This window comes from Pelophylax lessonae, assembly GCF_965119305.1.
Source record: "Pelophylax lessonae genome assembly, chromosome: 5".
NCBI lineage: Eukaryota > Metazoa > Chordata > Amphibia > Anura > Ranidae > Pelophylax > Pelophylax lessonae.
Genome location: NC_138772.1, coordinates 431,448,416 through 431,463,615, shown reverse-complemented (window position 1 = coordinate 431,463,615; position 15,200 = coordinate 431,448,416). Strand labels below are relative to the sequence as shown.

The 15,200-nt window shown below is 38.8% G+C and overlaps 1 protein-coding gene across 4 annotated transcripts in view; it reads left to right on the top strand.

Annotated features, from left to right (window-relative positions):
• The first annotated feature begins 1,448 nt into the window (after positions 1-1,448).
• Positions 1,449-15,200, top strand: part of TOX (thymocyte selection associated high mobility group box) — a 349,777-nt gene continuing 336,025 nt past the window's right edge. For all 4 annotated transcript variants that reach the window (XM_082257764.1, XM_082257763.1, XM_082257762.1 and 1 more), the window contains exon 1: positions 1,449-1,691. In XM_082257764.1, the coding sequence (XP_082113890.1) occupies positions 1,590-1,691 (102 nt within the window). In that variant the 5' untranslated portion in view covers positions 1,449-1,589. The remainder of the gene's footprint in view (positions 1,692-15,200) is intronic.

Here is a 15,200-nt window from a genome sequence, read left to right as displayed (position 1 = left end):
ACCTACCTCCGTTAACCGTTCCTTGGTTCCACCCACTACCCACCTCCCAGTACCATCCCTTTTAGAAAATACAGAACAAAGTAACATTTGTGGTACTAAGTAATTTGTATGGAATTTGTTAATGATAACAAAAAAGCAGTAAAATAGATCACATGCAGCCAACAACATTATATCCCCCAGCAACAATAGATCCAGCCAGAAACAATGGGCCCTCAGCAGCAGCAACAGATCTCCCAGCAGCCAGCATCAATAGACTGCTGCCTAAACAGTAGATCCGTCCCAGCAACAACTGACCCCTCAGCAACAATAGACCCCCCCAGCAACAATAGACCCCCCTGCAAAACGAAATCTCTTCCAGAGACAATAGATCCCCCAGCAGCCACATTAGATATTCCCAGCAGCAATAAATCCTTCTGCAGGAATAGATCCCCTCCAGCAACAATAGGTTCCTTAGCAGCCAGCATCAATAGACAATGTAGCACAACCCAGCACTCCTTGCCATTACATACATTCAGGGCTGGAGGTGCCGGAACTGCGTTCCCCCACGTTCCCGCTGAAAAAAAGCCCTGTATATATATATATATATATATATATACACAGTGTATATATATATATACACAGTGTATATATATATATATATATAGCGTACACGGTGTACATATATATATATATATGTGTATATATACACATATACACAGTATATATATATACATATACACAGTGTGTGTATATATATATATATATATATATATATATATTAACGATGTACTTTATATATTTCTATACTGTTACATTATATAATGCCAAAACCTCCCAGTGTGTGTTGTGTACAGTATGATGTTACACTATTTAGAAGCATGTGTATAAATGTAGTAGTATGACAGCACACTGTAGGTGGGGTAGTTTACATATTGTCAATGTAAAGCCTACATACACTGTCCCTCCCAGGGATATAAAGCACAGAGTGCAGCGATGGGGATCTGGCCGCTCGGAGCTCTTCTTTGTGAAATCGGAGCTGTATGTAAAACACGCCATTCACAGGACAAAGAGAAAGTTCTCTTCTGCCGGTAGATGGCGCTGCTCAAGTCAACAGATCCAACGTGTCTAATAACTGAAAACACAGTGATATACATACATACACACACTCTCCCTCTCCCTCCTCCTCCCCCTCCTCCTCCTCATCTCCCTCCCTCCTCCTCTAGTCATTGCACGGGGCAGCCATTCCGAGGGCTGGGGAGAATCACATTCCCTGCCAGGTCCCCTTCTCCCCTGTGAGCAGGAGAACATCAACAGTCCGGCAAGTTAAAGAGATCATCCAGCGGGAGAGAGAGAGAAAATAAAAAAAAGAAAGCGGAGTGGACCGAGCGGAAAGTAGTGCTGAGAATCCATTGGTTACTTTGTTAGGCGCTGAGTGTAGTAAGCGCGGAGCGGAGCGGAGAGGAGCGGAGCGGGGCTGAGGAGCGGAATTGTCACCCATGTGTGTGCTGTGATCGGATGTGAAGGGGATTTGGTGGCAGAGCTTTCTCAGGCTTTCTTTTCTGCTCTTGGACATACGACCAGGCTGGAGTTTCCTTGATGTGTGCAGTGCAATGGATGTGAGGTTTTATCCACCACCAGCACAGGCGGCTGCATCTCCTGACACCCCCTGTTTGGGACCATCCCCCTGTTTGGACCCCTACTATTGTAACAAGGTGATTTCATGTCTTTTTTTGTCTTTCTTTCTATAAATTGCCTTTGCTTTGCAGTCTCTCCGCCCTGCTTCTTTCCCTAGGCATGCACACAAAGCCATGCTCTGTATCCTTACTATTATTGCTGCACATTGTAACACCCTACAATTGCTTGACCTGGACTACTTTGCACTTGATGTGCTGGATGATCTGGGGGGGGGGGGGGGGGGGCACACATGCTCTCCCATTAAATTAGGATAACTCCAGATTATAGATCTTTTCCTTCTGCCTAATGAGCTGAGTTTCTCTATTGTGACATTTGCTCTGTGATCTCATTGACAGCATCCACTTTACATTTACTACAAGCATTTATTAAGCTATTGCTGCTCCTGTTAGGTTTTGGTGAGTTTTATGTGTCACCTGCAATGTTCTCCTTCTTATTTGTAAGATTGATCTACTTTACTACTGAGTGACCATGTGACTTGTGATGTTGGCATTATGTGATCTAGGGGTGTTTTTTTTTTTTTTTTGGTGTGCTGGGCTAATGGTCTCCCACTGCAAACATCACAAGGCAAGAAGTGTGTTAAACATCCCTGAGCTTGAGCCAACAGTCATTATTTATTACTATTATTATATTCATTGGCCAGGACGGCCGCCTTGGGGATTTAACTTGCTCAGAGTTTTTTTTTTTTTTTTTGGAAGTCTCCTGTCATTTGATTTCTTGACCGAGACCCTATTGCTCCATCTCTGTAGGGTGGCAGCAGGAAAATCTATGCATGAATTACACTCTGCTGCACTGATGTGATGAGGTTTGTGTGCATGAATAAAAATAGCTTGTTTAGCACAAAACACTTACATGACAAGGGCAGCTTTCCAGGCTTATGACTGTGCCAGGGAAAGTGCTGTGTGGGACTTGCACATTAAAAGTTTGGCATTGCTTGTTCAGAGTGGACCTGCTACTGTTCACTTGTTAACAGTCATAATTACTCTGCGAAAAAAAAAAAAAAGGCAATTAGGCAGGCATTGATTTTAACATAATCTGTGATGACCTTGCACGTACAACCTTTTTTTTTTACACTTATTTTATTATTTTTCAAAGATTGGCGGCAATAAAAAATAATATTTGTACATCAATGTCAGCTTAAGTTTTGCAATAGGTAGCTTATGTATATGTAGGGATGACCTTCCCGTCTTCAAATCTTCTACAGTCGCTGAACCTGCACAATGTATTTGTAGTAATTGGCATCTAGTGGACTGTGTACCTTCATTTAAGCGTGTTGCTGATACATTAAGCATGGCCTGTGTCCATTACTGCATAATGTAAAGGCTACAAATCTCTGTAGCAGTACATTTATTACATAGTGCCTACAGCATCTAAATTCTTTCTACTTTCAAAGGATTTGCTGAAATAACCTTTCTTAATCAGGTTTCTGTAAATGCAAATGATTGTTGCAGTACACAAGAGGGCTAGCGATTTTCATAACACACATTAAATAAAAAATGGATCAGAAGACAATGCAGGGTGCATTATGCTACATTTCAGCCTGGCAATAAGAAATATTTCTAATTTGTTTAGAAAATAGGGCTTCTGTTATAATTGCTTTCATCACAAATGTACTTAAATGTAACAATATCCCAGTAATGTAATTGAGTTCAGTGACCTTACAGGCTGTAACAAGATATGTCATCAACATTAGAAAAGTCACTAATTACTATACCTCCAGCACACTACTTCAAGGAGAGCAGTTACATCATATCTGTAATTACAATCATTTCTTCCATGTAGCAGAAAACGGATTCTATTTTATGGTATAATGTCTCCACTAGATCCCTATTCCATCAATACAGTAGGTTATATGAAGAGGCTTTTGCCCTTGAGTAACAATTCATTTGTAGACATGGATCAGAAAGCACTACACTACATTAAATGCAAAGCATAAACAATTGCACTACGCCGGGAATGGATTTTATTTTGTTGTTTCCATTTTGTCGTCAATAATGTGTTTTGTTTGCCGTTTTGAGGGTTTTTTTTTGTTTTTTTTTGTTTTGTATACACTTAGTCAATACTGAGTAAATTGAAATGTTTGTATTTGGAATCTATTTTGTTGTAATAGAAAATAGTTCATTTAGGTAATAAAATGTGCTGACATTCACTGCCAATAGTTTCTAGCTTGTTATACCCCCCTTTTTCATGCAAATTGTTTGTGATGACCTCAATCTTTGCTGTGCTCTGCATTATTCCTGCTTGGGCTTTTAGTAATTATTAGGCACAAGAAAGTCAGATTATTCCAGTTGTGCGGTGAATGGGCTGGTACCGGTTGGTTAGTGGTTCAAATAGCAGGAGATGTGATAGCAACGTGGACAAACTCATTGAGACGCCTATCTTGTAATGCTTGTAGCTTGAGGGATAGCTACCTATGAGACATTTGTCCAGCTATCAAATAGCAGCCACTAATCAATAAACAGGTTCTTTAAATATTACGTTTCGCAGCACCGCAGCTAACAGTACATCTAAAATAGGAATTGACAAAGGCAAGAGACGCATTTAGATAGATTCCAGTGTTATGGTAAAGCATATTTGATCTAGCCAGATTGCTCTTGGGGCTTTACCATATTTAACGAGTGTGATGTGTAAGACTTTGGTGCACAGTGTTGCTCTGTATTATGAAACATCTACTCCCATAAAAATGATAGCAGTATAATGATATTTTGACACTTCTAGCAGATGTTAGTCTCTCCGATGAGAGGGAGCCTGACCCCTGCTATCAGTAGGAGAGAAAATAATGGTCTACACCGCTCCCTATGGTGAGCCTCAAAGAAATGTACACTAGATTTCGTGAGCTAAGCTCCTTCAGGAGAAAATGAAGTCTACAGCCCCTTCACTTTCGACTCATACAGATATTTTACCTCTCAGGGTAATGAAAGCATGTGGAGATGTGTTTAAAGATTACATTGCCAGAAGAGCTTGCCCCTGTAAGTTGGCATTTACACTTATTGTTGAGCAACATATGCAATTAATATACATTCATTTCTTCTAAGTGATCCTGCGTACTGTCCTGGCTGCACTGCATCATGGTTATAGAGATTGTATTACATTCTAAGCTCTGCTTATTAGTTATTCTAAGGCTCCCATCAAAGCTTGCAATGTTTTAGATATTTTTTCCATATCTTTCCAAAACATGCCATTATGCTGTCAGAGATGACTTGTATTTAAGATATTACCTTTCATAGATGAATGGACTGAATGCACAAGCATAAAATCATCGAACGCTTCTGCTCTTCACTTTCACTACATTAATGGCTATGTGTGGTTACAAAGACTCATTCTATTCCATCACTGTTTTTTTTTTTAATCTGTTCATGGAATTTTCAATTTAATAAACTGTTATTGATTCGGCGGTATGTGGACTTGGGAAATTAGGTGACACAAGTTTTCTTTTCTTTTCTTAAAGTTGATTGAATTTGATTTGCTGTTTGAAAGAATCTCTGAATACTGAGGGTTGAGCGACACAGATAATATTTAATCTGTAAGTTCTTAAACATTTTCCAGATTTGCAGCCACTGGTGTGTGCAGTGGCAGGACATTGTTGGCGGAGTGGTAAAACACACTATAGAAAAAAATCATATTCTGTTCTACAGAGGCCATTATACATTTCTGTGATGCAGTTAAAGTTTTAAATGATGACATTGTTGAAGATCCACATGATTTACAAACATTGAATCACTCCCAGGAGATTCAATAACGAAGTTGTGCAGCTGAAAATCACTTGTGTAGCCTTAGGCCATCAATAGACAGGCAAATCTGATAACTGCTTACGGTACCTTATAATATATATATTATAAGGTATATATATAAAATATAATATATATACCTCAACTCGCAAAGACAGTTCTGCTGCTCTCATTTACATCACATATAAGATTTAAAGAGAAAATTTATATAACAAATAATACATCTGGATAGAATTTGAGCATCTTGTCACATGATTACATTTTATGTAACCTTCCTTTTATATCCCTTATGCAAATGGAGGCTAAACTGGGCTCACAGATAGGGTGGTTCTAGCTACATGGAGTACACAAATCTTTACATTTACTAGATCACAACAAGATTAAGATAATAGTAACTCATATGTCTGGCTGGGCATCCATGTGCATCGAGATAAATGCCATGATAAAAAGAAAGCCATTTTGTAGGTAGGCCAGTAAATGCAAGTTTTTTATTTTTATTTTTATGTACAGTTCTCATAATGGTTTGAACATACCTTGAACTGATTTTCAGTTGCAAGTCTTTTTTCAACATTCTTCCAGGAGACAACGAGAACGTGTGATCACTGAAAGTCAGTATTATTACTGGCAGATATTTTTCAATGTATTGAGTGTCTTCTATGTTCCCAGGGAAAAAAGGAACAATTCTTAAACCACTTGTTGCTTAGACAAAAGTTGTCAGGTAATTCGGTAAAAGAGTTCCATGATTACTTAGGCTGGGTTCACACTGGGACGGCTTCATAGTCGCTTGACTCTGAAGCCACCTCATGCAGCGTGACTTCAGCTTGCCTTGCAAACGACTTCTCTAATAGAAGTGAATGCAAATTGCCCCCAAAGTAGGGCAGGAACCTTTTTCTAAGTCAGAGCGACTTGAGTTGCTCTGATTATAACGGATCCATTGCACTGAATGGAGCGCGACTTGTAAGGCGGCTAAGTCGCCTGACAAGTTGCCCCTGTGTGAACCGGGAATTAGAGTGTAGATCTCTCCACATCCCATCATTTTCAAAGGTAGATTTGTCCAGCTAGGAGTACTCTGAGACATTTTCCCATACCTCTAGAATCTTGTGACTTTCAACTGTTTATCATTGGAATTCACCTAGTGGGCAGCTTCACTGCACAACTGCAATAGATTTATTATTTTGGCGATATAAAAAATTCAAACAAGTTATGCTATTAGATGTGCTTGTTGGAATGCTTCCAAGGCATACCCCCAAATGGCCCACATTTTCTTGTTGAGTCCTCATGTTAGATAAGGGTCAAGTTGATTATAGCCAGTCTGAGAACTGTTTTAAAAACAAAAATAAGGTACACACAATGAAAGAAATCTGACCCAGTTTTTACAAAAGCTTATTGTACAGATATAGGTAAGAAGTTGAGGTTCAGCACAGGTGTAATCTTCAGCTTTTTTTTTAATATGCTTCTTTGCTGAGTGTAAAACAGATGCACCTCGTTACCTTCTAAATGAGGGTTTGTTGAACAGAAAAAAAGTTAAAATAGAATACTGTACAGTAGCTGCTTACCTGTCCCTGCATTTTACATTTGAATGTACTGCTGGACAGAAAAGTCTAATGGTTCACATCAGATTGCAACCTGCTGGCAGTTCAAGCCCTGCTTACAACACAGATTTATGGCCTAACGTAGAACCATGCTACAGTTGTTTTGGAAATACATGAATTGGGTAATGGCGAATCAAATGCACTATCCATTGCAGCTGGGAACAGAGGTAGCTGGAGTTTTAAACTTCACTGCAAGGACTTCTAGAGCTGAGCTGGAGTGTATATATGATCACTTCCCTGCACCTTACACCTAGTGGCCTGAAACCCTTGGTGTGTTTCTAGCATGCTCATCTCTTTTCTCCTTCTTGCACTATTGGGGTCTTCATATTATTTTTTATCAACTAGAAAATATTTTCTTGCCTGCTTGCTACATTGGATGAACCATTTATATGCATAGTAGGTATGACTAATAATGAGGAAATTCCACAGTTTAAGAATTCCATCTTGCACCAGGACCAAGATAAGTTTTCCTACTAGTACAACTCTCCTGGTTGGGCAATGTGTCTGGGGCTGCTTTCATTATAGGATAAACTCTTCTGGATTCCCCATTGTTAAATATAAGAGCCAAATGGCATGCTGCTAGCCAACATAACATTAAGCAAAGCCTATCATAAGCATCCAGTTACATATATCAAACCTACTACCAGTTCATTCAAAGTGTGCTTTTCTTGTGTGCGGACTGAGTGATTTTGAATGGTGCTCCCTGGGTAATAGGACAGCACAAGACAATATCTCTCTTCAATAGAACTTGATTTTTCTATAAAGGATGTGCAAAGTCAAAGTCCAGTTTTATATTTTAGGTTTCATATTTTCTGCTTTTGTCAATGCATTATGGGATATAACAGTCTGCTACGGCTACAGTTATTCGGACACATTTCTTTGATAAGTGAACTGGACATGTTGTATAAACCATGTCAAAAGATTTTTGTAGAGCAGCAATGCTGAAGAAAAAGTTGAATGGCTACACTTTAAAGTCCCATCAGTTTCATATTATTTTCCATGCTCACAATACATGCCGAGTTTGTGTATTATGCATATTAATAATCATCTATCTAAAATAGTTATTATTAAGCTACCTCAGATATTAACTTAAATTTACTTCCTTCACTAAGAATGTCTGCTTTGTAAACTGAAGGGCACATGAAATACTTGGGTTGACAGTAAAATTCAAAGATTCTACCTACTGTTTTGGAGACTACTAGTAAGGGCCACTTTAGATCTGGGCCCCCTTCCTCTGTAAAAATTGCTGCCTAAGAGTATGTTATAGTAATGTGCATGTAAGGAAAGAGTTACATTAAATATTTATCTCACACTCTACCATTAAGGCAATGCTGTATCTTGGTCTAGGCTAACAAGGCCCAGGCCCAGGGCGGAACTTTGCAGGGGGGCGACAAAAAAGCCACCCCATGCATGAAAAAAACAGCCTCCTCCTGGCTCCTGCACGAAAAGAGTCTCCAGCACTTGCGCTACACTTTTAGTGCCAGTCTTATGGGCCGGGTAGCAGGGCCTAGGAGGCAAAGCTGTCTGGCGCCCCTATAAAGCGGCCACATTGCTGCCAGTATAATGCTGGCCGGCGACCGATGACTGGCCTGATGTTTGGACAAACAGGTGGCTGTACTCAATACAACTGGCAGCTGCCAGTACTAGTAAGTGTGACACTGGCAGCAGGTCTTAGCAGCCTAATTCTACACCTACCTTTCTCTGTGGCATACTGGGCTTTTGTAGTCTTCTGGATGAGAAGTAAAGCTGGAACATATACTTTTTTTGCTCATGGTTTTTGCAACCTGCTAAATTGGCTTAGGTTTTTCTCTATAGGAACATCCTCATGCTAGGTGATCCTTTTTTTTTATTTAGCAAAATGTATTATAATTAAACATACACAAGTAAAAGATCTTTCAGTCTGTGTGTTGACATATTTTGGAGTCATTTTTGGCCTGATTGAGTCCTAATGCTTAGACTATTAAACTGGTTTGTGTCACATGTCACATGGCTACCTTCAAATGGAACTGTAGTTGAGCAGGTCCCCATCCCCAGTGTTCCACCTGGGATAGGAGCCCAACCTGGGATTTAGCCCAACCCTATCTGCTGGCCGAATGTGATGTCATTTAGGGGTATTTTAGCAGGTGAATATGAGCACTTGCACTGCTGGAAGTGCTTTTGTTATCACTTAGCACTGGCATTTGTTCTGACATCAGTTTGAAATGTTTCAATCATCATTTAGAATTCATTGACAGGTGCACTTGCCCCCTTCTGACATGCATTTACCTGTGCTTAATGCAGATTTTTTATTCCAATAGACTTCCATGTATGGAAAACCTACTTGAAGCAAGCAAAAGCCTCTCAACAAAGCTTAGGATCCATGCACACCAGACGCTGCATTGGTGAAGCCTAAAGAGGAAGGGGTGTGGTTTGCAGATCACAGGGGGTCTTAAACAGGAAGGAGTGTAGCCTTGGCAGGAAGGGGTGAGTCATATTTAAATTAGGGGGTGCACGAGTTTAGTCAGGCCTAGGGCAGCACAAAACCTAAATACACCACTGCATTTAGGCAAGGGTGACATTACGCTGCTTCCGGTGAGATCCTGGGGAATACAGAGTAGCCCAGATTTCACAAGAAGATGCTCTTGCACTAGAGCTGCACGATTCTGGCCAAAATGAGAATCACGATTTTTTAGCTTGAAATAAAGATCACGATTCTCTCACGATTCTCTGTGTAACAAAAAAAATTGGGATAACTTTACTGTTACGTTTTTTTTTTTTTATTCATTAAAGTTTATTAATTGCGTTTGAAAGACTGCTGCGCAAATACAGTGTGACATAAAATATTTCAACAATCGCCATTTTATTCTGTAGGGTCTCTGCTAAAAAAATATATAAAATGTTTGGGGGTTCTAAGTACTTTTCTAGCAAAAAAAAATGATTTTAAACTTGCAAGCAACAAGTGTCATAAAAAGGTCCAGTCTTTAAGAGGTTAAACTTCCTTTCTCCCTGGCAGAGGGAAGGAAAAGATACAATGTAATCATTTTTGTTTATAGTTACTGGGAGATAATGCTGATAGGCGTTTGAGGGAGGAAAGATACAATGTAATCATTTTGTTTATAGTTACTGGGAGTTTTCCACAGCTGTTTTCTCTGCTCCCTCAGCTATGCAAAGAATCGAGAATATGTCAGGTTTAGATCGTCAGGGGGGGTGAATCGAGATCGCGATTTTCATACGATTAATCGTGCAGCTCTATCTTGCACTATACCGGAATGTCATAGATTCCCAGGAAGCTTGGAGGAAGGGTAGTGATGTAAAGCCCTGCAAGGTGTAAGACAGGGATACAGTAGGTATATAGTCTAACTTATTCTTTATAGGTACTTTTTTACATTATAACGTACTTTTAGGGAGCAATTTGCACAGTGGGAGGGAGCCCAGATCTAAGGAAGACTTTACATTTTACTACTAGGTCTGCTTTAAGGTAAGCTTAATTAGAGTGTTGATGTTTACAAGTAGTTCCAAGAGCAGTAGGCAGAATAGTTGCATGGGCTAAGCAGAACAACAGGCTCTAAAAAGTATTGTCATCTTCCTTATGTTTTGCATATATATAATATTGCAGGGGATGTGTGAATCCCATTATGTTTCAAGTTAAACAGTTCAATAACTACATTACATCTCTTTATCTTTCTGTGTTACTTGAAACTTTATCTAACAGACAACTATCATCTAATGAAAAAGCATGTTTTGCATAAAAAGATAAATTTTTTTATTAACTAGACCTGTATGGAAGAAAATAAAGCTTTACCACCCTAAAAAAAACAGGATAATAGGATCATATGGCAGTTGAATTTCCCTAATATCTGATGCTCTCGTGGTTTTTTTTTTTTGGGCAATGACCTTAAATGCTTGCCATATTTACAATCTGGTTATAAGAAAGGCTTTTTTTTAAGTCTGTGACACTCAGGTATTAAATTGTATTTATGATATTAGATCCTAAAGACAGAAATGTCATAAGGCAAATGATGTTGTTTTTTTTTTTAATGAGCCAATCCCCTTAAGGGTCACAAGGAATCTGTGTGCCCATTGGACAGGTTTTCTACACTAAAACAGAATTGGAAAATATATGATAAATTAGAGTAAGCATCATTAGGGATCGTGTAATAGGCACATTTTTGTAGAAAGATTTGTAGTGATTTATTATCTCATTTCATGGACTGTGTACCACTTGAATGGCTATCACTGATGTGATATTACTGTAGCAATTGTAAGCCCAATTTATACAATCGAAATCAATGTCCAGAGAAATTACATAGAGACTCTTCCACATTTGGCTGTGAAAACAGAAAATTAAAGTGGGTTTATTGCTGTAAATGACTATGGTTTGAGAAAGAAAGAAAAAAAGAAAGAAAGAGAAAAGAAAAATGCAAGACCAAGAAAAAGTCTACGGCATCAAAACATGTAACTATAGCAAGCAGATTATACTTCTGCAGTGGTGATTGGCAGCACAGAGAGCAAGACCTGGATGAAAGCAATATTATTATTATTTGTTACAGGTACTTGTGTAGCGCTGTCAATATATGCAGTGCTTTACATATATAATGAACATTTACATTAGTCCCTGCCCTCAAGGACCTTACAATCTAAGGTCCCTAACTCACATGTATACATACAATGGGGTCAATTTAGACAGGAGCCAATTACCCTACCAGCATGTTTTTAGAGTGTGGGAGGAAATCGGAGTACATGGAGGAAACCCACACAGTCACAGGGAGAGCATGCAAACTCCAGATAGGTAATGTTATGGTTGACATTCAATCCAGCGACCCTAGTGCTGTTAGGTGGAACTGCTAACCACTTAGCTGGACAATAACTCTGTATAAAATAAATACACATATAACTTATGAAAGCACTTAGTTAATGTTATTGCAACGCTATTGAGTATTACAGATCTTTAATTGGGACTATCCTGCTTTTATCTTTCCTAATAACCATATGGGTGCAGAAATAGGAGTGGGCACAGATGCATAGACAAGCAAACACAAAATAGTAAAAAATATATTTATATATGTATTCTCCACAACATATTGCTTGCATATAGTGTTCATCATCACATAATTGACGTGCTAATTGACCAGATGAAAGGGGCGCCTCATAATCTCTGAAACATGTTGGTCGTTTATTTTACATTTTGGACTCTCAGTTTGGGTGTTGCATTTTACTCTTTGTCTCTACAGTCTACAAATGGAATTTTCAGTCAAACATGGGTGGATTTTGTCAGAGTATTGAATTCCAACATGAAAATGCATTCCAGTAATTTTCGTGCATGCAAAGAGTTTGTCAATCACTCACTCTCTGCATACATTGTATTCATACATTGAAGGCCCCATTTAAAGTTTGTTTCAAACTTTCTAAAGTGGTTATAAAGTCACATGTATTAATTACTTTGATTCTCTCAGTTTTAGGTCCCTGTTCAATATATAGTGTGTTCATCTTTCTAAAATTATAATGCTAAATACCTTCTTTGCAGAGCCCTGCTGTACTGTCAGGTGACCTCCCTCTGCTTCCCTTCCCGAGTAAGTGAGGACACTGGGCGGGGCTGAGATTTCCCTCGGATGAATACAAGCTAGTAGACGGAGGTCATGTGTCTGCACAGAAGGGCTCTGCATAGATGGAGTTTAGCATAATAATCTTAGGATAACACACACACTGTACTGAACAGGGACCTAAAACAGAGAGAATTAGGGTAATTAATACATGTTTCTTTACTTTACAAGCACTGAAGGAGCTGCAGGGAATAGAATTACACAGGCATGAGAGGAGATGGGAGGGGAGGGAAGGGACAGGGAGGAGATAGGCTCACACACAGACTATGGAACTGAAAAGGAGAGAGGGAGGGGGAGATGCAGAGATGCTGGGGAGAGAGCTGGATGACAAAACTGACCACACTATCAGAGATCGGCAGCCATGGTAAATGTGGTCAGTTTATAGAGGGGAAGACAGCAACAGGCAGGATCAGCCAGGTATTTTAGTACATAGAAAGGGACAATTGACATGACAAAAGCACTGTGCTATACCTTGTGCCTAAAAATATTTTTGTGTTTTTTTTGGGTTAGAACCACTTTGATTTTTCTGTTTTTGTTGCTGTGTCTGGCAAAGTAGAACTATGGCCTCCCATTACAAAAAAAAAATGTGCAGTATTTATTTATTACATCTGAACTTACAGATTGTTCTTAGTCCCACTGTGAAGTCTCACAAATTCATGTTGATCCTGCCAGTGAAGTCCTCCTAACACAGTTCCCTTTGATGGGGCGGCAACATTACTTCACTGCTTCTGTATTCAGAGCAGCATTGCCACCCTCATGTAGGCCCTGTCTGCTTGCAGGCAATTTTTCTATCATTATTGTCACTGCTGATTCACAAGCCTATAGCTTGTCTATCAGCAACTGCCCACATGTAGCCCTACCATGACTCTCATCAAGACTGCTCACTAAGGTGATATCAATGCATACAGTGATGCATTTTCTTACATGAAAACTGAATTTAAAATACCTAATGTAAGTGTACTGAAGAGTACACTTTGATTGTTTAGCCTAGTTTGCAGGTGCATCAATACAGTTGGGAACATGCATATTACTTAGTAAGTCAGGCTGCAGTTCTAAAAAACATGTCAATTGTGCTTTAGTGAGAGTGAGTGGAAAAACTACAATTTCAAGGTTCCAACAATTGTAACTCTCCTACACAGAATGTAACAATGATGGACAAAGTACTCAACAAAGAATTCAACTGGTTAATTTTAGCAGTACACTTTTTTTAAGATGTCAGTAAACATCTGCTTTGATTTTTAGGAATGTAAAGAGCTCGAAAAAGTTAGATGGCTTCTATAATTTTTAAGTATGTGAGATGTCTGGCTCATGGAATTAGTCCAGTCCTACGAAAAAAAAAAAACATTTTATTTGAACTAATATGTATGCTACAAATTGTAAGAGACTGGAATGTAGCCAAATACCATATCTAAAAAAAAAACAACATATATACATTAGTTTTATCGCTGGAAATTAAATCAGACTTGATATGTTTGAACAGTTTCTTCTTGACAGATAGTAACAACAGCTTTTCAGAAGAACTCCGAATTGCCCTAGGGTAGCTTTTTAGACTGAAGGCATTTTGTCAGCAAGCTTAGAACATGTATGTATTCATTGAGAAGGAAGAGAAAGATAGTTTACTCTCTATAGCTGATTTCTAGTTGATTCCTTGTCTTTTTCTCATTTTGAATTGTGCCATAATATAAGATCGTCCTTTTCTGATTTATAGTACTTTGTAAGGAACTAGTTTTTCAACCCTTTTGACATTTTGTGTGGACATTTTGAAAGTAGAAGGGAATTATACACAAGTTAATTAATTATTATAAACCATTTTGCATCATTAGAGTGAACCTGACCTGTCCTATGTATTTCTTAGGCAACAACAGTGATAAATTGTAGGCAGCTTTTGGTGCCTGCATGAATCTGCGTTTGTCTTTATATCAGTCCTTGTGACCCTGTGGAGCTCTGTGGATCTTAGGCTCAGATTAAATAAAGATTAAACCCCCCCCCCCCCCTTTTCACTTAACCACTCTCTCTGCTATTCAGCATTCAAATGCCACAAATTCAGAGGGCAGTAGATGCAGTGACATTTTACAAGCAGGTGCTGGGAGAGGATGGATTTAAATGTAGACTTGGTAAAGAGTCAAGGACCAATGTACAACTTGGCTGTAGGATCCTAGGGGTTTACAAAGGGAACTAACAATATTATGGTTTTAGGGTCGGTACCTGAGGGTTGAACTACCCGCTGCTTTGTGTATCTCTGAGAGATTCCCTTGTTATAATTTGATTCCTCATGTTCTAACCCTCACAAAAGCATAACGTTGATGTCTTTTCTTGCAGCTTAGATTTTTGGAAGAGCATTATACCCTCTTAACCACTGCACTTATTTTAAGGGATTACTTTTATCAGATACCAACAAACCTGTGTTTTCATGAAGAACTCCATTATTGTATTAGGAATTTAATACAATAGAAATGTTGACCCTTAAAGTGGACCTTTCACCCCAAATGTAATATTTGTTTGTGAAATGTAACACATAAAATTTTGGAAAAAAAACATACCATTCCTAAACTTCTATCCACCAGCTCAGCTATATAGGCTCAGGTGATGTAGCCAGTGCTTTTCATTTGTCGTCTGGAAAGACAATGTCA